Source organism: Corvus kubaryi, unplaced genomic scaffold, assembly GCF_017639235.1.
Source record: "Corvus kubaryi isolate FWS band 111438036 unplaced genomic scaffold, C.kubaryi_AGA036_p1.0 37312, whole genome shotgun sequence".
In the NCBI taxonomy this organism is placed as follows: Eukaryota; Metazoa; Chordata; class Aves; order Passeriformes; family Corvidae; genus Corvus; species Corvus kubaryi.
The window spans coordinates 4,409,207-4,433,997 of NW_024581098.1; the positions used below are offsets into that span (position 1 = coordinate 4,409,207).

Here is a 24,791-nt window from a genome sequence, read left to right on the forward strand (position 1 = left end):
ATAAGCAACTTTAAATAGCTGAGTAAACCTACCGAGTTCAGCAGGACACTTTCATGTACACATTACTCACACAGTTTCAGTAATGCATACTCACAGTCTAGTTGGTACTTTTGAACTATTCAAAAAAGTGAGTTTCTGAACCAAGAAGCCATTTGAATAACTAGTGTGCTATTTTGATCTGCATTCTAATTTGAAAGCTCATCATTATTTACATGATAAATATAAACGGTGCATTTGGAGTTGTTGTAGTCCATCATGTAAATCCGTATTTAAGTATTATGAAAAAGAGGATTTGTGACTCAGTAGATCATATTAGCTGTAGAGCAGTTATTCCTCTTGATCAAATCTATTTTCTTACTGCCCAATGTGCATCAAGTCCATGTGATAAAAAACCCTTATGACATATTTACTGCTGTGTGAAATGATGTGGTCATTTTTAATTTCTTTGCTTTTTCCTATAATATTCTAAGCAGCTTGGCATTCACGGAGGAGAACAGCAGTCTTACTCCAGGTGGCCCTACTTCGATCTCAGCTAGATGACCATTAACGATGAGCTCCCATAGGTTTAACAAAGATTCCTAGAAATACTTTCCCCCTCACTTGATGATGCCTGTGATGTTCTGTGAGCATGTCCTCCCCACAAAAAAAAAAAAACAAACCACGCCCACTCCATATACTCCTTTCCCAGCCAGAAAACATCAACTGTCTACTCTCATTTCCCTTGTTTTGTGCCATTATCCCACTGATCCACCAGCCTTGTTCACCCGAGTAGCCTGGTAGCACTTAGAGCTGGTCTCCTTGCCCTGCAACTGTTTTGTGAAACTGATTCAGTAGAAATGAGCTTGGTGGTCTCCTGTCACCACTGCTCCCTGGGGCACTTAGTGCTCCTGCCAACACTGACTCTACAGCAGTGGCTCAGACAACCACTGGGTCTGCACTACCAGAGGAATAGGCAGTCAAGAGGCACACCCATTTTCCTTCTGTTCTTCCCAGGCAGGCAGATGAAGGTATCTCCCACATGCTGAAAAATCTCTACAGCTGGTGCGGAAAGAAGGGACAATCTCTTCTAGCTGGTGCACAGCACTACGTGCTTTTCTTGCCTCATGCTGGGCCAAAAAGACCAATTTCATTCTTCTTGCTGCTGTTGTCTTCGTGGCATCAAATACATGTGCATTCAGAGGAGGCTTTCAGTGTAAACCAGAGAGATCAGCTTTAGCATTTGACCATTGCTTCCTGTTTCCATCCTCAGCCTCCTGCAGCAGATGGACTCTGTTCCTTCCACTGTCTCCAGTTTAAGGCTTGTTTTGCCAACAAAGGGATAACAAACTTCAGCCCAGATCATCAAAGATTTCTAGAAACCTACACACTTCAGAAAGCCAATGCTTTGTTATTAAAACTGAGATTATCTGTATAAAGCCCCAATGGTTGTTGCTGATAGCCAAAGCTTGTAAAAGACGCCCAGAAATCCTGTTTCCATCTGATATGAGGACAGCAAAAAGTGGGGTCCCATCCAATGCACCCCTGGGTGTTTTGACCTTCTTGAGTGAAATCTGAAGCAGTCTGAAGCTGGGAGACAGGTCAGAGAATACTGAAGGAAGATGGAAAAGGCAAGACAAATGAAATGTTAGAGTAAGGGCAACATTCTGCCTAGCAGATGTCTGGTGTTCCCACAGTCTTGTTACCTTTGTTTAAATGTTTGAATCAACACTCTTAGTTTAATAAACAAAACAGATGCAAAATCTGCCGCTAAGTGTTAGGAGTGTATGTCAAGGCACAAGAGGCAATCTCCACTGGGACTGTGGTTTTTTCGTCCAGGATGGGAAACTTGTTGTTAGAGTTGTTCCCAGATTATATCCCACTGGCCCTGATTACCTTGATGTTGGGAAAATGTCTCAAGGGACGTAAATTGCCTGGAATCGTTTGCAACAGCTGCCAGCAACTGCAATTCTATGTTATTACAAAAGCAATCTCCCTTCCTGGGAATTTGATTTGCAAAAATAGAAGAATTAATAGAAATAGAAAGAAAGGTTTTAAAATAAGATCAGTTTCCAAAAACCAGGCACCCTTTTTGACACAAGTATCCCTTATGCTCTCAGATGGGAATAATTATAGAAATGACTGTCAGAAGATGGTACCTGCTTATGAAAAATAAATCTCTCCCTTGAATTTAGGCAGGCTCGAGTCAATATTTCCTGCAGAAGAAATCTCTCTTTTAAGCTCAGTATATTTTCTGGAACAATGGATATTGAATTGTGTCTGTTAATATAATCACTTGACATCTACCATTTTGTATATTTCGTGTTCCAGTGAAACCTTCTCTGTATTGCTAATGAAATAATTTTTTTATGTTCTCAATAATCATTATTCTCTTTAATGAAAAGTTAGGGCAGCTCTTTCAGTCCTTACATGTGGGAATAATTTTTACCCTCACATTCCTTTCTTGAGTTACTTAAACTGACTTGAGTGAATTAAAGTTTTGTAGGGATGGCTTGTTCATAACTTAAGTGCTAATTGACATCTATTTCAGAACATGAGATTCTGGAATAAACCCTACTTTAAGACATTATTGCAATTACAGTTTTTATAACAATTAGTGTAATTATGTTTGAGATAGTAACTAATAAGTCATTGCAGTGGAATGTAAGGCAATGTCTCCTACCAGCTGCCTTTGAAAATCTTCTGTTAGAGACGGTGAGAAAGATCTGTCCTGAGTCACACAAAACATCTCCCACAAATGTGGTGAAATGAAAGGAGACACAAGACTTCCGTCTATTAATTTTGAGGAACAACTAATTCTGGTGCTTGGAAATTTCGGAGTTCTGTTATCACAGATGAAATAAATTGTTTCATTTCAATGCCTTTGCATCGGAAAAAGAGCCAGGTCTGGATACAGTGGTCAGTATAACAAGTAATTGGATAGATAAAGTGAGCCACTAGTACTTTATTTCCTATCCACTGCTCTGCCTCCTCTTTTACACCCAGGTAACTGTCAGAAACGGACCCAGGTATTAGAGATGACAAGGGGTAAATGCCTTCATGTTGTCCTCCAAAGGTTAAGGTTTACCAACCCCAGTTGGAAGCCACAATCTCCAATAACCATTAATCCACTAAACTCCAGTATGAGTGAACATATTTATGGCTGCAGTCACTAAAGGGTGAAATAAAGATTAGTTTTTAGTTAGGAACGCAAAGCTTTTTAGATCAATACAGACCCACTGCTGAAATCAATCTAAAGTTTGGAATTTTTAAGTAAAGATTTAGTGGGCTTCCTTGTACAGCTAATTTTCCAAAGGGAGAATAGTCTCAGCAATGTTACATAGTAATCAAATTAAGTAAACACTAGTCAGTTCGTAAACTGACCTCAGTTATGCGCATAGCAAATGAGAGTACAGCAATAAAAATACCCATAATGTGGATAGTAAACTTGCCAATAAACAGGTAAAGCCAAAATGCACATATAGACTAACATGATAAAATATTAGTAGCTACATTTGCCTATTTGAAAACATAAATAATCAATAGACATTAATAATGAAGTTGTTCATGCATTTCTTTATTACTGTGCATATTAAGTGTTTCAATTATTTCTACTTAGTTTGATAGATAAATGTATATGTACATTTTGTGCCTTGAAAAGAACATAGGATTACTCTTCAAAACAACAGCTACTGTTTAGATGAAAGAACAAGTGGACTGGAAATACACAGCTTGTTATACCCCTCTGCTGTTCATGTTTGATGCATGTATACAATTTATTATGCAATTTCTTGAGATTTGACAAAGTAATTGTCTGGCAAACCATAGCTTTAATGATGGGTTTTCTGCTTCAGACAAAAGGTCTGAAGGTAGTGTAGGAAAATGACTTAATAGATCAGTGTCTATAAATGCTGTTAATGTGCATTATATATATATCTGCAATGGTAACCCAAGTTATTTTCTGAGTTACCGCACAATATGTTGTGAGATTCCATGTGGTAAATTCATTTTTGTCATCGGAGCTACTGCATGAAATCTTGTATGTTGAGCTGTAACTTCCAAAATAACTCGGGTCACTGCCCTAGTTTTAGTCTGGGTGTCTGTCACCGGGAGTTCTTGACAGTGGACCTGAGGCTGTGAAAAAGCCTGGATGTTATAATAGTGCCATAGTGGCTTAAAAAAGACAGAATTTCCATTGTTAACCCCATTTTAAAGGGTTCGTCACTCAGCAGTTAAAATCCATCCAGGTCTGAAACCAAAGCCAATGAGAAATATATAAATTTCCTTTTAATCTTATTCTTTTTTAATCATCATGGCTATTCTTGAGACAAGCACAACAGAAATCCTAAGTTTCTATTGTTTTGAACAATTTTGCAATCTTTTGAAACTAAAATATGTCTAATTTGGAAAAAAAAAAATCTCAGCAGAGGGATGTTCTTCATTTTGCCTGTCTCCCAGTTTTATCATCACTAAAATACTAGTGGGCCAGATTCACAGCTTGTGTGAGCAGTCTCTGGGCCCACTAGGACTGTCCCTTTATATCAGCAATGATCTGATGAGCTGTATCCAAATGAAGTTAAAATGGAAGCCTTTTTTCATTTTTCTCCAGTGTTATTTCTCACCTCTAGAATACTCGGATGTTTATATCTTGGTGTAAATGAATATGAGGCATTGGGCAGACAGAAAGATGTTATCTTGTGAGCAATAGGTACCTGAAAATCACCCAGGCAACTTGTGCCTTAGGAAAAAAAAAAGAGATTCAATTCTCGTGACTGGGCTCCAACATCAAGTATTACTTTATTCTATTTCATCACCATTTTTAAGAATTAATGGTATCTACCTTCACACACGCTTCTTTTACCTTCGATACTGGGATCATGAATGATCTTGTTGGTATCTGAGAAAACTAAAGTCTCCTCTTAATCCTTTGGTACAACGGAAATAGAGCTACTATTGATTTCCTCACTTTTCCCATTTGACACTATGGGAATCTTTGAAAAGGTGCAGGGGAACCATTTCCAGCTGTGAATGGCTGGCATATCCTTCCTGAAAAAGCAGACCATAGATGATCTGCTTGTATTCCAAGGCAATGTCACTCAGAGCCAAATACAAGGATATTTTCACTATGTGAACTAGATGCTGGGCTGAAACAGCTGGCTGGTGACACACAGAGCCCGGCCAACCTTTCAATGATGACTTCTTTTTTGTTTCTACTGCCTGGGCAAGATTTGAACCAGAAAGCTGGACACAACTTCCCACTTTGTGGAGAAGCAGAGAAACAATTCAGCAAAGGCAAGAGATTCTTTTCTTTCTCATATTTTCTACCCAGATTATCTGCTAACAAATTTATATAATCCTTGACCAAAAAAAAAAAAAAAAAAAAAAGTGGTATTTTTACAATGCTATACCAACCTCGGGTTGGTATATTTTGGTAGAAACAAGACAGAGGACTTGTTTATCTGGATAGTTAGTTGGGTTAAGTTGGAGCCACAGCTGGATTTCACCAAAATCACCCTCACCGACTAGTGAGGGTCAAGAGCAGCTAGGGAATAATGCCTGACCTTTGCTGACTACATAAAGTTAAAGATTACCTGGTTTTAATCTCATGAAGCCCTGTCTCTGTGTTTTGTGTTTGTGTTTTTTCTCTCAGCAAACTACCTAATTCGAATTCTGAGGTCCTGACTTTAAAAATACAGTTTGGAAAAGGGGAGAAGCAGCACATTTACTGGTTCACAATGGTGATTAAGCCTGGCTACTGAGAACGCAATGATACCTGATCTCCACAGAGATATCAAGAGATCACCTTCTTCCCCTCTGCAGCAGAACAAGACTGTACAATTTAAGTACAGCCCTAGTCTTCAAGCAGCCAGGTCAGAAGGTACTCTGTGTTGTCTTAGAAAGATGGAGTAAAGCAAGTGGAAACCATAAATCTTAACTCACATTTCCCTTGCTTTTTTATACATATACCCCCAAAACTGCTAATGAATAAGCATCTTGGTAGTCAACAATAACGGCACATTTTATTTTACATCGTTATTTCCTCACAAGGGACTGGACGTCCAGTGAGTCCTCTCTGCCACATCCAAAGGGAGAAGACAATCCTGGGGCAGTTAAAATGGAGCCCTTTGGGAAAGATTTCTGTCCCCAGAGCACTTAGACTGATGGAGAACAAAACTCTTTGTCAGCAGATTTTGCTTGAAAGGGATTTTAAAAAATTGCAACTCCTCTCTCCCTTAAAAACTGAAAGTGCTCTCTTGGGGTTTATGAGAGCCACATTAAACCTATGGATTATATATTTCTTCAGTACAAAAATGTACTCTAGCGACTGCAATCCAGTCAGTTCCTGTTGCTCTGAACCTTACCCTTTCCCCCCTGTGTCTCAAAATGCTGCCTGAAGAAACCAGGTAACTGGGATGGAACACTGTCCCACATGGGGATGGCTCCTTACAAAGCCTGACTGTGACTTTAGAGCAATCACAATGTCACTTGCCACCAATGTATCCTCCTCTTAGTTTTGCAATGAGTCCTGTGTGCACCAGGCTGGGAAAACTCAGCCAAACTGACTGGCAAATGCAGACACATATCCCACAACAGGAAGGCATTCCCTTTCAAGAGAGTACTTAAGAATATGGTTTAAGAAATGCTTAAATGCTTTCCTGAACAGAAATGGACTTAAGCACAAGAGAGTATCCCTTAATTGGGAGTACAGTGCCGACACAATCACTAAAGCTCGTATTATGTGCCTGAAAATCGAGTCCCAGAGCGTAAGCTTTTCCGAGTGATGGTTAGAGGGTTCCTAGTTGTAGCATGGTTCTGTACAGAAGGATTTGCTTAATCCACCTTGCTTTTAGATTACAATTTCCCCAAGCTTAGCTGCTTCTTTTAACAGTTCTGAGTTCTGCCTCCCCCCTAAGTTATTTTAATAACTCTTTCAGAGGAAATACCTTATATTTTGATATTTCAGAAGCTACTGGTTTTCTACAAACTTTATTCATGTCATCTTGATTGCACAGCATTGCATTAAATGACTTTTTTTTTAATGTAGTTTACTCTATTGCCTTTTTGTGGACTGTGAAAGGAGGAACAACTTGCCTTTCAGTGCTCTTAGGATCACTCATTTAGGGTCCTATGTAGCAGCACCCAGTCCACCCCCATCACAGTTTTGGGTAAACAGGGCAAAAGTATGAACACTTAATGGTTATTATGACTCTTTTTTACAGTATAATTTCTGTTTTGTATACATTCAGGCACAGAAACAATAGTTCACAATATATCTGTGAGTGTAAATAAAACCAGTCAGTACTCCTGGAGGAATCTCAAAGCACTAGGCAAGCATGGATTAACCAGAACACCACACATGCAATCAGGATACCTGCGACACCTCGGGGCCCAGTTGTGCCAGTCATTACAGTCACAATGTACCCACCGGCTACAATCCTAATAGTAAACATTCAGAAATACCCAGCTGGGTGTGAAGCTGGGCAGATGTGCTCAGCAGGGCCAAGAGATCACAAGCCGGGAGAGCCTCGGACTGCACTAATGAAAACCCTTTTTAGCATTTGTTAACTAAGCACAGAGAAATTAAAGAACACACCTGGGTCAAGGTTGTTAACATCTATATTACTAGACCCAAGACTACTTTTTGTTCTCTTGCCCTCCCAGCTCCTTGCAATGCCTCACATCTCCTTGGTTTCCAGGGAAAGGGTTTCCTCATAGAACAACAAGGCACTTAGGAGCTTTGGGTGGTTCCCAGGTGCTAAACCAAAGTGTACAAGCCCACGTAGGTACAATCACTGTGTGCCAGTGGTGGGAATCCAGATATCCAGACTCCTGGGTTTAACAACCACTACCACAGCCTCCTGAAATCTTCCACTCCTGCCCTATCCTAGACTGACACTACCAGTGATGAAGTGAGTAGTTAATCTGTACTCCAGGAACAGTGCACTGGGATACCAGGTCTTCCTTCAGAGGTGTGAGCTTACAGACTTCCACGTCAGAAGCTTCAGAGTGGATTATACAACAACGTTCAGCAAGAGTAGCAATGTCATTGGTAACAGCCAGTACTGCTCTTGTTCATCTGCTTGTACAGCACTTGTACCCCAAAATGGACTTGTGTGCTCAGATCTGTCCAATCAATTAGCATGGGATGCTGCCCAACAAAAACAATCCAGCCCACCTGTTTCATGGCCCCTCGAAAGAACTTTCTTTTCTTGTGGTGGCAGATCCCACGCACATCCAGGTGGCTCTGAGAGTGCCATCACCTCTGTTCTACCATTTGAAATGCAGACTGTTGAGAGAGTTCAGCAGGCCAGATGACTTGCACAAAAGGCAAATTCTGTACCCCAGAGAGGGGAGGCAGCTGAAGCTGTTTCTGACAGCAATCTCAATGACAAAAGGGCAGGCATTCAGAATTGACACTTATTTTATAATAATAACAATAATAATATAATCTTATAATAAAGATACTGGGCATGTAACTTGATTTCTGAGATGTGCCAGGATACCTGTATATGTTGCAATAAAATCTGCAAAAAATCTCCCATAAAATATCCATTGTGCAGAGATATATTTTATATTACAAGCACAGATAATAAAGACATTCGAAATTTCTCTTTTTTATAAAATAAATCTTACTGAAATGTATTTACCTTGTTTATTTACTGAGTTTGTTCCATGGGATTTTAATGACCGTGTCTCATCCTGTCTTGATAAAAGCCTCTTCTGCACCAGGACCTCTTCCTCGAATTTCAAGATGTGATTTGGAGCTTGTAGTATTGACCTCCCCACAAGAAGCCTCTGCAATCACTTTGATAAGCTGAGGAATCTGCAGGGATGGAAAGAGCTGAGCGAAAGGATGATGATTAAAAGGACAATACCTCCAAACCCCTGGCTTTGAAAAGATGAAAGCATGGGCCACTGCCCACTGCTCTTTGGAAATCCTGTTTAGGGATAGAGCCCACAGCTATGATAGGGAAGGCTTCTGAGTTCTTATGTATTCAGTGCCTCAGGGGAGACAGTCTTTGCTCCCAGTGGTTTCCCTGAAGACTGTGGTTCTTTTAGGTATATCGATTAGAGATATGAAGTCCCTGCTTAAACCAAGCGTCAAGTACATCCACTTTAGCTCCAAAGAAAAATAATGGATAATTTTACATGGTGCAGGTCTGGGAGTAACAGAAGAAACAAGCAAGCACATAGTATTTTCTGCTAGCAGCTGCCATCTGTAAGAGATGGACTTTAATTTTCCACTTTGAAATCAAGCACCCAACTTAGAAACTTTGAAGTTTCACTTCAAAACATTCAAGACCATTTAGAAAATACCATACCCAGGACTTTTGGAAATATTTGTTCAATGCAATTGATAAGTGACCGCAAAACATACATGTAAGTTAAGACTGAACTTTATTTCAACCCAAGTTAGTGTAGCAAAGTTAAATAAAAATTAACCAGGTCTTTTCACCCTTTTCACTAAAGAGCAAAACATACCAATATGCTACTCCAAGAAAGTTGCTACCAGGATGTATTTTGGCAGCTTACAATGGTATAAGCGTGTGTGACACATCAGTCAGTGCAAACTGATACAAAACCCCACGGAGATTATTTACAGCCACTACAACAGTAAAGTTCAGCACTACAAGCATGATATAAAAATTGTTCTTCCCATCTACTACAGTTGGGAGACAACTCACATCACTGAAGACACCAGATACTATCAAAATGGAGGCATTTTGTAATTCACATTTCTCTTCATCTCAACAGGGTCAAAATCTCTGTGGCCGACAGGATACACCAGTGAGGGAACCACAGCTAGAGCAAATCAAAGAATATGGTTTTAGAAACAGCATAGGATGGTGTGATTTTGGGAAGAATTCCATGATTTTGGGAAGAATTCCATGCCCCACAACACCGGCTGCCTTACCTCTCTTGGAAATTCTTTGCAGAAATAATTGACATCCAAGGGAGGGGGAAGGGACCTATCTGGCAAGCAAAAAGAGAAAGGTATGGCAGAACTTCTTTATTAAGGTCACCAGAAAATAAATAAAAGCAAAAACTGCCTTGATGCCTTTCAGTTCCAGTCCTTTGCATTCCTGAGCAATCTGACTCCAGCTCTGTAAATGCATTGGCATCCTTGGCCAAGTCAAAGAGAAAGACCATGAGACCTGGCATTCAAAGTCCCACTCCTGGTGTGTGTTTTAATTAACGGGAGCCTGAGCATCATCTGTGAAAGGGGATGGGGCTCGTGGCTTTCACACCAGGTAAAACTTTCTGTGAGTGCTTGTTCCAGTCTCCTTTCATGTGCATTTCATTCAAGGGCATACATTCCACCTTTTTTTCCTTTTCTTGCTTTTTTTTTTTTCCCACAATTGGAGGTTTGACAACAGAAGAACAGAGCTATAAATGTGAGGGTGCAATATATCATGAGATAAAGTGTGGAGAACATGTCCTCTACCAAAATGCCCCTTGGTGGAAAGAAAAAGCCCAAAATGCCTAGAATAAGAATTCCCTCTGCTTCTTACAACTGTAAAGGAGCAAAAACCAAAACAAAGCCCCAGCCCATGGGCTGTGCTATGCACGTTTCTAGGGTATCAGCTCTGGCAGAAAGTTGAAAGGTTATGTTTGTGAAATAGCAGCTGCTTTCCTGCCATTTGATTCAGGCTTCTGCTTTGCAAAGTCTCGAAACCGAAAGACAAATCTGACAATATGCTAATCTTCCAATAAAAAAATGTGACTTCTGAACCCTTATCTGTTGAAGAGCTGACAGTGAAGTTCAGAGACGGTTGTCTAACCAGAAAAAACGATAGAGAAAATATGCCTTCAAACAAGATCATAAATCTTGAACAGTGCAGGGGAACAAATGGAAAAGGAACGTCTTACCACTAACACCATTTAGTAGCCTCACTTTCTCTCCCTTCCACCCCTCCAGCCTCATCATACTTGCAAGGAAGGAGGATGTATCCTGTCAAGACAATAATATGAATACAAGAGGATGGGGGGTGACAATATATTGGCTACTGAAACCAGACATTATTTCCATCACTCCTGGGGTGTGGGGGGAGAGCAGAAATACAAAACAAATACTGTGCACCCTGAATACAACAGACTTAACCCCCCCCGGCCCCCAGCAATACACACACACAAAAAGTTTGCATATTGCACAAGGCCCTTGAAGATCATAAATCTATGCATGAGAAAGACGTAGTGGAAATTTTTGGGGGGATTAGAGTTTATTTTTGTCATCTCTGTGAGACAGCTACTCATTCATCCAGATCACAGCTAAGAAAAAAGCTGGTCACAGAAATTAGCAGTTTCAGCTCAGCAGCAAAGTCGCCAGCCTGTGAAGGCAGAGAGAAATTGACTAATTAGCAATGCGCACTAAAACTTGACGGTTCTTTATAGAGAGAGAGAAGAGAGAGGGAGAGCGAGAGGGAGGGAGGCGGGGGGGGGGCTTGCTTTTTTCCCCTTCTTTCTTCCAAAGATGTTTGAAATCGCAGTCATTTACGCTCGACAATTTTTACAATAGCCTTGAGCCATAATTTTGCGAGTCTCTCCAGCATCCATCCCCCTGTATGGTCTCTCTCCACTGGCCATGCACGACCGTTTCTCTCCCCAACCGTGGATTTCCTATTACTCTCGTTACGACTCACTGAGCCCCAGGCCCAAGGATAATGATGTGTTGTTTCTTGGTAGCATAATTTGTCACACGTACATTTTTTCTTCTTCTTCTCTTGCAGAAAGCTCTGCGCTCTCTCTCTCTCTCTCTTTCTCCTTCTCTCTCTCTCGTACATTTTCTTGCTGTTGCTAATTCACGGTGATCAAATGATGTACGACAAAATAAATTGTAAAGAGTGACTGCTCCGAGTTGGGAACCAGAAGGTTTTTTTTTTTTCTTTCTTTCTCTTCTCTCCTTTTTTTTTTTTTTTTTTTTGGAAGGAGCGAGCAAACCTTTAAAAAGGAAGGACAATTGATTTTTTTGGGGGGGAGCTTAAGTGAACCTTTACTTTGGCAGCTGGTTGTGGAGCAGGTAAGTTTCTGGCCTTGTGTCTAACCGTCTCCGTGCATTTTCTAGTGCCTCCTGATTTGTTTGTTGCTGGGGGAGAGGAAAGGGGTGTTTGTGTGTGCGGGGGTGGGGGGGTCAGTTGTGTAACGAACGCGTTTGCAGAATAAACTCCGATTGCAAGAAATGGGCAAAACGAGAAAGAAAGAAGGGGAGGGAGAAGAGGAGGAGTGTGTGTGTGTCTGTGTATGTGTGTGCATGTATGTATGCGTGTGTGTGTGTGTGCGGTGGGGAGGGGGGGATTGACCGGGTCCACTTAAAGGGAGAGGCTCCGGGAGGTTTCTGTAGCCGCCGGCGGGGCGCGGAGCGGGGCTGAGCGGCGCCGGGGCAGGGGAAGCGGCTGGAGGGAGCCCCTCGCTGTGCCGATAAATGGGGCGAGGCGGGGGTGAAGGGAGGCAGAGGAAGCCCAGTATTGGCGAGAAGCGACTGAGCGCGCTGCAATGGCAGGAGCAGGTCTCGGCGGGATCCCGCTGAGGAGGAGGAGGAGGAAGAGCGGCGGCGGCGCTCCGCGGGGCGGGATGCGGTCAGCGCGGGTCGGTGGCTGCGCAGCCTCCGCAGGTGCGGCCGCAGCTCGGGGCAGCCTCGCCGAACCCCCTCCCCGGGCCGGGCACGGGGCCAGGGCTGGGGGGCGTGGCGGGGTCCGGCCGGACTGGGGGGCCGCCGGGCATGGCCCTGCTCCCCACCGCCCACTCCCGCCTCCCCCGTCCTTCCCCCAACTTGAACTTCACGTAGTTACCGGAGTTACGGCCGCGGCGCCGTTTGCTGCGAGGAGAAGCGAGCCGGGCAGGACAGCGCTGGGCGGCCCCTCGCCGGGCCCGGGGCTGCCGCTTCCATCCCCCCCTGTCCCCGCGCCGGGGTGCGAAGTATTGCAATCCCCGCGCTGGGCTGAGGAGTAGGGCTCAACTTCGGTGCCGGCCAGCGCCGGGGCCCCGGCTCCGGGCACGCCGCCCCCCCGGGGAGGAAGCGGCTCCTGGCGCCGCCGAGTTGCCAAAGCGGCCGGCGGGGACAGGGGGCTGACGGCGAGCGGGACGGGCAGGGCTGCTCGCCTGCCCGGCAGAGTTTCAGTCACTTGGTAGTTTCTCTGGGTATCGCGGAGTTGGGGGGCGGGGGGGTGTTATCTGGGGTGTGTTTGATTGCTTGGGTGTTTGGGAGGGGGGGCTGGGGGGGGTGGCTCAGCTTTGAAAACGTCCCCAGCTTCCTTGCTCCTCCCCTGGAGAACTGCCCGGTTTGCACCGAGGAGGGAGGAGAAAGGCGGGCGGGGGTGAAGAGGAGAGAGGCAAAAAAAAATACATCTCCACCAGCCCTCCCAAGTTGCAGCCCCTTCGAGCGAGCCCGTCCGTGTCCAGGGCGGGGGGGCGGCTCGGCTCAGCGGGCAGAGGGGAGCCCGTCCCCCGGCTGCGCCCCCCGCCACCCTTGCGCACACAGCCGGGATGCGCCCTCCGGGCCTCTAAAGCTCTGTGTTTATTGTTGTGTCGTCCCGTGTGTCCCCCCACCCCGCTCTCCTCCCCACCCCTCTGCCCAGGTTGGAGGAGGGTTTAAAAGGCAGGTGTGCCGGAGGCCGCTCGCCATGTCCAGATCCGGGGACAGGACCTCCACCTTCGACCCCAGCCACAGCGACAACCTGCTGCACGGCCTCAACCTGCTGTGGAGGAAGCAGCTCTTCTGCGACGTGACCCTGACGGCCCAGGGCCAGCAGTTCCACTGCCACAAGGCCGTGCTGGCCTCCTGCTCCCAGTACTTCCGATCCCTGTTCTCCAGCGGCGGCGGGAGCGGCGGGCACCCCCACGCCCTGGGGCTGGGGCCCGGCGCCCAGGACGGGCTGGGAGGTCCGCCGAAGGAGCCGCCGCCGCCGCAGACGCAGGAGGAGCCCGGCACCCCATCCTCCTCCCCGGAGGACAAGCTGCTGGCCAGCCCGCGGGCCATCAACAACCTGGTGCTGCAGGGCTGCTCGTCCATCGGGCTGCGGCTGGTGCTGGAGTACCTGTACACGGCCAACGTGACCCTCTCGCTGGACACGGTGGAGGAGGTGCTGTCGGTCAGCAAGATCCTGCACATCCCGCAGGTCACCAAGCTGTGTGTGCAGTTCCTCAACGACCAGATCTCGGTGCAGAACTACAAGCAGGTGTGCAAGATCGCCGCCCTGCACGGCCTGGAGGAGACCAAGAAGCTGGCCAACAAGTACCTGGTGGAGGACGTGCTGCTGCTCAACTTCGAGGAGATGCGCGCCCTCCTCGACTCGCTGCCCCCCCCCCGTCGAGTCGGAGCTGGCTCTTTTCCAGATGTCCGTGCTCTGGCTGGAGCACGACCGGGAGACCCGCATGCAGTACGCCCCAGACCTGATGAAGCGCCTCCGCTTCGCCCTCATCCCGGCGCCGGAGCTGGTGGAGCGGGTCCAGTCGGTGGATTTCATGCGCACCGACCCCGTCTGCCAGAAGCTGCTGCTGGACGCCATGAACTACCACCTGATGCCCTTCAGGCAGCACTGCCGGCAGAGCCTGGCCAGCAGGTGAGGGGCGGCGGGGCGGGGGGGCTGCCCTCCCCGCGGGGGCTGCGGGAGCGGGCAGTCCCGGCGGGCACAGACCCCGCGGGCCGGGGCCGGGGGCGGCGCGGCGGCCGGAGCGGCTGGAGGGGGGCGGCGGCGGGGCCGAGCCGCCCGCCCCCTGCACCACCAAACTTTTCGTCCCCTCCCCTCGGCCCTCTGGCCGCGCGCGCTTTGGGGATTTGGTTGGGGTTTTTTTCAGGCCATAATTAATTTTTTTTCTTTTTCTCCCGCAATGTTTCTCCTTAACAAGGAGTTGCGTCTTCAGGGCGTTTTAAGCTGTAATAGCCAAGTCCTAAATCTGTTATTTTCATAAATAACTGCATCATCTGTGCACACCCTGATGTTGCTGATGGTGGGGTGATGCCCCTGTTTGTTAGTGGAAACTTGTGACTTCATAGTCCTTACAGCTGTGACATGTCAGTTATTTTCATTTAATAAGGTGATGAATCATGATGTCAAAGATTGACAATACGAGGTTGGTGTTAGGAACTGAACGCACAGCTCGCAGTTTAACAAGCAGTAAACATATCCAAAACTTATTTATCTTCTTTTAAAATATGTTTGTAATTCATTCACAAATGGAAAGATAATACCCTCTTCTAGTGCTGGTATAATACAGTGGCGTGGTAGCACAGAAATCAAACCACACTTTGTATTATTCAGCTTATTATAAGCTTTTTAACTAACAGGTGCATATTACTAATGAATTGACAGCAGCAAGAAAAAAACTAGTACATTAATAAATATTTTAGGTAGTACACTCTATTAGCATTAATGCAGAGGATTCTTTATATCTCTATGCAGTGGGTACTCAGATGGTTTAACTTTGGAGATGGTGTGCCCTCTTTTATTATTTCTGGCTAGCTCACTATGTTAGTGTTCTCTCACGCTTATCACCTTGTTGTCTAACTGATTCTCACTCTGAAATCAAAAAAATCGAATACAAGTATTTTGCAGTGTAAAGTATATTTGAGAAGCCACTGTTATAAGTTGGTGCCTACCCTTTGCATTTCAATACTCAAAAGTGATGACTTTCAAAAATGCAAACCCCACCAACTCCTCAGGCGAGATTCTGCACACCACCGGGGGCAAGCTGATGCTCGTGTCCTGGTGGATTGCTGAGATACCAGCTGGCTTGGTTCAGTGAAGATACCTTTCCAGCTTCAGTGGTCCATGTCATTTGAAGGATATGTAGTGGTGTTCTGACCAGTGAATGCTTACAAGTATCATGGATGCTGCAAGAATCTGATACTGCTGGTGCTGGGAGCTGGCTTTCCCCGTAAATGGGAGCGTACACAAAGGGATTGCGCTTTAAACAGCCCTAGATGAGAGTCTAAGTTCCACTTAAGGACTTACAGAAGAAATACCATAAATACTTTTTTTATTTGTAATAGGTCTGCATGTCTGTGCAGACAGTGGTATTTCAGAGACCCTTAACCACAGTGGATGAAAACATGCTGTCACCTTCCCAACTTTAATGTGTGCCTAATAACAGCCTACTAACTAGCTTCTCTTGATTGGGTTCTTTAGTGGCAATGAAATGGGAGCAAAACCATTCAGATTTATTTATAAGCAGGCATTAGAACTTACTCCAAATGTTAAAGTGTTGGAGATGCTGAAATGCTTAGTAGTGCCGAATGCAATTGTTATATTTTCATTTTTGGTCTTGGACGATATTCCTGGAAATTCATAAAGGTCATGAAGGCCCATCTTTGAATCTTAATCACTTCAAGATTTTGTCAGACTGCCTAAGTGTACAAAAGCCTGCTTAAACATGAATGAGGAAAAAAAAGAAACATTCAAGACTACAGAGATTTCCAGATTTGTCCTTTTTTTTACTCACAGTTTTTCTAAAGTAGCAATTTTAACAGGTTAACATTCATTCAGTAGAATTTTATTTGAAGGAAGAAAATCTGCAAAGAGTTCCTTAAGTGATTAATTTGCAGAAGGAAATCTTGAAAAACTAACAGTGAAGTACATGTGCAAATACATAAAAATTATTACACAGAAAAAGAGTTCAAAACTCTGATTACTTTCTTCTGTGAGTAATGGTGACTTTGGTAATTTGGAATTTAATGAAAGGTCATTCGCCAAAGATTCACATGTCTTTAGAAAGAGATTAACAGTTCCTCTTGTGCAGTGTAATAGCTCCTGCACAGTACAGTACAGGTTGGTGAGAAAAGCAAGCAGCCCAGTGCCATAGCCACCTGCTTCCAGCATGCTGAAGAGATGAGGATTGCACTCAGTATTACAACTTGCCAGTAACTTTTCTGCATTTTTAAAAAAAACCTTTTTTTTTCGTAACGAGCTATTTTTAAAAAAGCATCTATGTTACATACATATCCATATGCACACTTTGGAGTACATTGGCCTCAGGGCCACTTATATTTCTTAATGGAAATGAATGTAACGGGAAGCTCAAAATATGCTGACTCTCCTCTGAAATGAAACTATAAAGTTAGTCTTGAGGTCAGGGCTGGGGGAAAGAGATTTGGGCTCATAAGAGCCAGTCTGTGCTCTGTGAGCAGAGGTAGTTATGAAGTTTGTGCCACAAATGCAGATCCTGCAGTGAGAGTGATGCTGGGGCTAGTACATACCTGAGTTGTCTTTTGTGCTGCAGTGAAAAACACTGTTTACCTGCAGAGAGAGTAGGGGTTTTTTTCCCACGAAATTTTGTAAGAGAAGGTGATGCTTGAATGTCCTGATGTATTTTTGTAAAATTAATTTTCAAGTTACAACAACTAAATGATCAGAATTTAAAAAGTTGAGGAGTTATGTTCCTGACTTGTGAGCCTTGTTGTGTACTCTGAGGTTTAGGACTTCACCACAGGGGATGGGTGTTTTGGGTTTGATTTGACATTTAATCAGGTGCTCAACTCTAAGCAAAGTTAGTAATTCTGTTGGCTCAGTGATCTTCACCAGGGCCTCAGCATACAAGCTGCTGTTAAAGCCTCTGGAGGCACAGTCAGTTTTGATGTCACTAGGAAAAATCGTAGTTGATTTCGACTTGGAGTGGGGTGAGTGACCCTGAACATTAGGCTTAAATTATGTTTGTCTGTCCCTGAAAGAGACACGTAGCTCTGTGCTGTATCATGCTTTCTGTAGTTCTGGGAAGAAAATGCATTTAGGTAGAGGAAAGTTCATATTCCAGACATTTATTTGACTCTCGGATCTTCACCTGAGTATTGAGTTGATTAAAATGTGTCTCTGCTTTATTGTGTAATATAATATATTTTATATAATACATGGTATGTATTTTCAATTTTTAAAAAGTTCAGGGGTAGAGCATTACCATGTTTCTGGGAAGAAATCCACTTTTAAAGATGAGTGAGCTATTGAGAATTACTATTGCTTCCGTGTCTACTTTCAACAATGAAAATGGTTAAAAAACACATCACCTAGCTTTTAACTCCAATTTTGTTTGTGCTACTGCACAATACAGCTGTAGACAGACAACAGAGCATTATAGAAAAAAATAATTAATTTATTTGGCTTATTAAGTGTTTTACCTAAAGATTGCAGCCTTTTTATAGAGCACTGCCATGATTTTATGGTTTCACTCGCCTGTAACTATTTACAATGCCCTTCGTTCCATACAGGCAGGAGAAGGTGGGCTGGGTGGGAAGGGGCAGCCCCTGATGGCCTGGGAGTTGTTTGTGGGCTGCAGGACACCTGCAGCTCCTCTGGCCAGCAATGGGCGTTTGGGCTGGTCCGCCCCTCCCAGGATCTGCCGGCAGAGCAGCAAATACAGCTGCATACCTGAAGGCAGAGGGGAGTGAGGGAAGTAAAACTGGGAGAGAGATGGAAATGCAGAAAAATAAAAAGAGTTGAGATACCCCAGGGGAGAAATGGGATATATGTAGCGGAAGCAGGAAAGTAGAAATGAGGGAAGAGGTGAGAGAAGGATAGTTTTGAAGGGAGAAAAATGTAAGAATAGAACACTAGACAGGAAAGGAAACTAGCAAAACAAAAAAAAAGACCCTGGCAGATAAAAAGAAGATAAGGAATGAAGCAAAAGGGGGGAAACTAATTCTTGACAGAAACAGCATCTGTTGTCAGTAACAGCTGAGTATTCCAGTTTTTGGAAAAGCTCTTTCAGATTTGGGGGAAAATGGATGGGGATCAACCAACTGACATGAGATAGGAATAGTCGTAGGCAGAAAATACAGAATTAAAGAGCACAAGAGAAAAGAGGGAAATAAGGAGACAAAGAGATAAGGAGGCTAAGCCTGCCCATGCTGTTTTATAGGTTCAGCAAAGTCCCAGCATGTACAGACCCAGCTGGTTTTTTTATACTTTTGTTCCCTGGACTGCTAGACCTGAGGGAGATTAGAAGTGCAAATTCTGATCTGCTAAAACTTATTGTAGAGGTGGTTTCGTTTGCTGTTTGTTTTGTTGGGTTTTTTTTCATTTCAGTGGAGAGAGGGTGTCATCCAGACTGTTTGGTGTTAGGCAATATTAGTGAAAGTGATAGCAAATTAAACAATGGCAGGTGAGGAAGATGATATGAACAGTTTTCATTCTGTAATGAAACAGTAGGAAGATGATAAGTGTTGATGAAGAAGGAAAAATGTAAGGTGTTGAACAGCATGAGACAGTGGCATTTATGTGGAAGACATATATACCTGGTCTGTTTTACTTTCTACAGAGGAGATCAAAAATTTGAAGAAACCAGTTACATCCCTTGGCAATTAAATAATTTCCTTCTTGCATACACTATTTGTCTCCAAATTTCACAGACCGCAGTTCAATTTGACTTCTTTTTCTACTGAGATTTTTGTAGAATCTCGGTAGGACATGTTTGGCGGTTGTAAAAAAATGTGTGTGTTTTTTCATTGAAATGCACTCTGTGTTCTTGTTACAACCACCTACCTGTCCCTTTGTGATCATAACACCAACATTTGAATTTTTAACTAATATTATTCATGATTAATTGCAATTGAGAAATACTACAGATCCCAAATTAACATCCTGATAAGAAAAATGTATCTTAAAATGTATGTGAATTATTAAGTTTTGCATTACAATATGGAGGAGGTGGATGTGAGGCTCTGGTTTATTTTAGTGGGCTTTGGATCAGTTTTTATGTGCCTGAATTAACATCAGGAAATTGTGTGTGTGCCAGGACACTCTCAGCTGAGAAGAGAAGGGAGGCAGAAGGGAGACTGACACATTAGAGGCTGTGGGATGGTGAACCACAGACCTGTAGTCAGTTAAATCCTAGGTAGTCTCACCTGCTTTCCTTACTTGCATCATGTGCATTCATTTGCCATTGGAGACAAACTCGTGCTGAAGCCTAAGTGGAGAGATGTGGAGTTTCCAAAAGGATGGGAGGCCTGGAGCTCACATTATGGACAGAGGCAGCACCGTTGTCCTAAAAAGACTGCTGTGGGTCAGGAAAGCCCTTGGGAGCCTTTTTGAAGACATGTATGTCCTGGCTGGTAAAACTCTTGAGAGCTGCATAGGCACAGGTGATAGCCTTTTTTTTTGGCTCAGTTATAGTATTTGTTAGGAGAAACATAATTTATGAAGAGCATTTAATGGCCTTTTTTATGGACAACCATCTTTCCAACAGCTGCAGGGTTGAAGAAGGGTTGCCAGGTGCCTTGTGCAGGTACTTGCCCTTCCAGTTTCCCAGTCAGAGGCACGACTTGGAGTAGTGTCCTTTGTGAACTGGCAGTCCCTCCTGATTTATGTCCTTAGAGGACAGGGCTCTTCCCCAGATCCAATCTACTGAACTTTACCTCCGTCTGTCCCCTCTCTTGAATCCGCTGTTACGCGGACTCCCGAGTGCCCCTCCCACCAGGCTCCTGACCTCACACACCCCAATCCCCACTGCTCCAGACCTCTCTGCTTGGATCTCTAGAGGCTGCTGCAGTTCGCTGAACTGTGCTCCTCCTTGGCTTTGTCACCCTGCCCCTTTTAGGCACTTGAAGCAGCGTCAAATATCTGCATCTGCATCTCCAAACTCTTTTTCCAAGGGGAAATCTTTCAGTGGGTTTCAAAATGCCTTGTTCTAGAGGGAAAATTAAACTAAGCTTAAAAACAAGTAATCTTACAAAGCCACTCAAACTGATGATAAAGTACCTATTATGAAAATGGGTACTTCTTCCTCAAATGCTGTAGCAAAAATGCACCTTTCCACCACCTGCAACAGTCTATGCAGCAGCTTTGCGAGTCATGCAAGTCCCTAGAAGCAGAGCTGTCCTCCATGAGTTCCTGCGCTGTTCTTGCTCGTCCTTTGGCAACACAATCCTCCTCTGTCCTGTTGGGAAGTACGTAGCTCATGAGTGGTGCAGAGCCTCCTAGACAAGGAAGTCCCATTTCGGACAAAATCCTCCTGGAATGATTTATACTTAGGGTATACCTTTTACGAACAAAGTGCTGTAGGATGATAGTGAGCATCAGACATATCTGTCTTAGCTACTGGTCTGAGACTTTTCTATTCACTCTTTGCCTGATGTGCATCCCCTTCATGTGGAGAGAGGAGATAGAAAGGAGAGGGTCTTAGGGGGCATGTTGTGGCCTGGGGTCACTATAGCTTTTTCTTTATAGCAGAAGAATATGGAGGTTCTGAGTCTGTAACTGCTGAGCAGTAAATGGAACAGAGCTGTGATGGTGTAATTGTTTGGATTTGTACTTGAAGATAAAGCACAGTGAGCCTTGGGGGCAAGGGGAGTGAGGAAAGCTAACGTAGAACACAAAATCAACAGAAAATAGTTTGCCAGGAGAAAGCTTTGGTTCTGTTAAACTCATGTTATGAAAAAATCCATATAATCTGTAAAAACACTGTTTCATCTTTTCAAACAACTACTGTATTTTAAAAATCCAAGCTGTGTTGTAAGTCAGAGCAAGGTTTGTTATTATCCTTTGCTCAGCATGGCCTGAAAAGATTGAGCAGGGAAGTTAATAGGAATCCTAAAAGAAGGGTTTGAGCTGGACTCCCCTGCTCTGTAAACATCTCTTATGTTGGTTTTTTTGAAACAGATTCTATCTGGTATTACAGCTTTACCAAAGGACCATCTAAAGAAATTGAAGAAGATGGAAAGTTGAAAACTATTAGTAGATCCTTCCTGGCATAATTTTTCATATTTGCTGCCTCCCTGAAGTTTTCTTTAAAGACTGTCATGCCTAGTACTTGGTAGTCAACACTTGCTGTATTCTTGGAAAGCAGACAATAAACTGAGCAAATATTGTCAGCTGCCAAGTTCAATGCAAGCAGACGGTTTGCAGTGAAGCTGGAAGTAAATAGAAGTTGATGCCACAGTTGGTTCTTCCTGCATTCCCCAACTGATGCCTTCTTTCAGGAAAAACAAACAAACAAACCAGTGGAAAAGGTAACAAGTCATACCTTGGGTGAGCTGGCAGCAAGGTGTGTTTCTTTCCTTTGGCTTCCTAAGGAAAAGGAGTCTCAGCTGGAGAGAACACAGCCTCTGATGAAGACACCTTCTGTTGACATGGACATCAGATACAGAATCAAACGAAAAAGGACTTTCTTGACTTTCTGCAGTCTGAAAATCAAAAAACAAGAGTTGGTTGAAATTTCCTAGGGAAAGGAAATAAAAGAGGATTTGACCACTTTGAGGCATTCTATAAAGCATTTCCATTTTACAGCCTCTGTTGGAAAAATCAAAACAAAAAACCCCAAAAAATGGGAATTAGTTAAAGGTTTTTTAGAGTTTCCATCAGTGAGGAATATCAGTTATCTGCATAGTTTTGCCAATAAGATTCATGCCACAGGAGGTTTTGTGTCTCACTCACCAATTTGCCTTGCTACTAACATTCCTTTGAATTCACATCCCTTACAATGCTCCAGATACTCAGTGTGGGGCTAGTAAGGATATCTTTAGCATTCGTGTCTGGTAATACAAGGAGGCACAGATGAGAAGGACTCTCCTCTGTGTTCTTCCCCAAGGAGCACTGCTGATAGATGTCACTCCTTCAGGATAGCTGCCCACCCCTAAGCTACCTATTACGTCAGAGGCTTTTGCCCCAAAAGGAAGGGACATTAACTTTAAAAAATCTTCCAGCTAAAAGCTGGAAGCTAACTCTTAAAGATTTACTTAGAGACTAATAGTAGTGGGATTGGATTCATAAAGAAAAATTGGATTTTCAGAGCTTCAAGCAGATTCTAAGTTACTGTAATGCAGGGGATGGAAAATTGCCTGACAGCTTTAGAAATAAAGGAACCTTTGACTTATAAGGTAACTTTGTAACAGTTAAGTGTGGCCTGTCAGATAAAACATTCACTTACCCTTAGACTTCTGCTTTTAGAAGGAAAAGGAACGATTATTGTTAAAGCAAACATTAACTAATTTTTTTCTATGCTTTTTTCTTTTTTTAAAGTATTGGACAAAATTAAAAAAAAAATCTAGTAGATTCAGAGGACAAAAACAACAATCAATGTCTGCAGCAAATCCTTCTCAGCTTAGGATTTATGTTCCTAAACTTCATTCTGTCAGTGGTCAGCAACATGTATTAAATGAGCATCATCTTCAGTGAACATTACTGTGAGCCCTGCTGCAGTGAAAACTGAGGCCTTCTGCCAAGCATGCCTACATTGAGAATTAAAAGATGAAAACCAAAATCTTCATGATAAGACTGGTTTCTGGGTTTTTAGTATTTCTAGAAAGTTCTTTCACATTCTTTCACGTGTGCCTGGGGCAATAGGTGCAAATTAGAAGAGGCAAAAAAAATCCATTCATAAAGCAACTTTCAGACATTCAGCAAATTTTTGAACATTCTTTGAACTGAAGAACAAAGTAATTTATTGTTCATAATTTGCAAGAGACTTTATTGTGTTTTAGGTTTTGACAAAATCAAGATATTCTTTGTCTGTACTTTATGCATAAGGAGAAAGACATTTTGCAGGACTTGGTCTGTTGACTGTGAGAACTCAGGTCCTTCCTCTAGCAGTGCTGTAGGGTTAGGAAGAGATTCTGGATGCCTATTCACCTATAGGTTATGATGTTTGTTAATTTGTTTTATGTGATAACAAAACTTGATACAATTCCTTTGTCCAAAATAAATTTTACATTGTACCTTATGGCTTTCATTGAGTTCATAGTTAAAATCCTGGATAATTAGATTTCCTCTCTATTAAACATGTGTTACTAATCATGGCTATCTTTGCAGTCAACTATGGAAGCCAAAATCCATTGAAATAAGCAGTTTTCATACGACACTTTTGTTGCACTGAAATGCCCATCCAGGAGCTGGGAAGGTAATTGTTGAAGATCACATCCCATGTTCTCAATGGCAAAACATTTTTTTCAGTCATGGGCTAATGGATGCTTGCACCGTTTGTTCAGTTTTGCAGGCTGCAGCTAGATTGTCCACTATGTTTTTGTTGCACACAGCACCCTTTCAGATGCCTTTTGAGAAGAAACGGGTTGCTAAAGACCATCCTGGTTTCTGAAGATGAAATTAAGTTTTCGGTGCTAACAAACAAAAGGTCTGCAACTGAAATGCTGATTGGGATAGTGCATATCTCTTTGTCTACTGCCTTGAGGTTGGTATCTAAACCTCTCTGAAATAATTTGTTTCTGCTGCAGGTTAAAACAGCCCCCTTTTCTGAGATTCTTGCTACTTGCTTTGACAGTATCACTGTCAGACTCCAGTTTCTCGAATCCTTTGATGTTATGAGATATGAGGATGTAAGTAAAACTCACCATGCATTCACCTGCCCTTGCTGGGTCTGTGCTGGTCTTATGGTTGGTTTTGTTTGTGCCTGAGTTCAGTGGGCAAGCACCTGAAGTTCAGTTTGGCTCTGCTGTGTTTAAGTTCACCACTGAAGCAGGAGCAAGGATGCCATCATAGCTGTCAAGTCCCTGCTCTGAAGAGCTACACGGCTCTCTCCATACTCAAAGCCATGGTAATAGCCTATATGAAAAGATAATTAATGATCCAGAATTCTGGGTTTACTATAGCCCTAAGTTAAGAATAAAATATAGTTGAATACTCTTTTTCTTATTTTTTTCACTGATTACCGTGATCACCTGTATGTCTCTGCATTTTTCTTTCTGATGTGTAACACTACACTGGATGCATTAAGAACCACAGGATTGCCACTTCATGCTTGTATTCTTTTCTTTGCGTTCCCTAATGCAGAGAGCAGAGCCTTAGTGCATTGTTTAAGAACTGGAAGAGTCTGGAGCAAACCTGTTGTTGAGGCTTGTTTTCTTGCCAGCTTTTGTAGAATGAACTTCTACTAATTGCCCA

At 43.3% G+C, this 24,791-nt stretch overlaps 1 protein-coding gene and 1 long non-coding RNA gene across 2 annotated transcripts in view; one reads left to right on the plus strand and one right to left on the minus strand.

Moving 5' to 3' along the window:
* Nucleotides 1–9,358: 9,358 nt before the first annotated feature.
* On the minus strand, nt 9,359–12,594 carry LOC121665153. The gene is made up of 3 exons (XR_006016254.1): nt 10,849–12,594; nt 9,893–9,951; nt 9,359–9,780 (listed from the first exon to the last, which is right to left on the minus strand). It is a non-coding gene; the product is annotated as an uncharacterized LOC121665153 (long non-coding RNA).
* A 607-nt stretch (nt 12,595–13,201) lies between these two features.
* Nucleotides 13,202–24,791, plus strand: part of KLHL14 (kelch like family member 14) — a 59,604-nt gene continuing 48,014 nt past the window's right edge. Inside the window, 2 exon segments of the mRNA XM_042029091.1 lie at nt 13,202–14,270; nt 14,272–14,534. Coding sequence (XP_041885025.1) covers nt 13,596–14,270; nt 14,272–14,534 — 938 coding nt within the window. The 5' untranslated portion in view covers nt 13,202–13,595.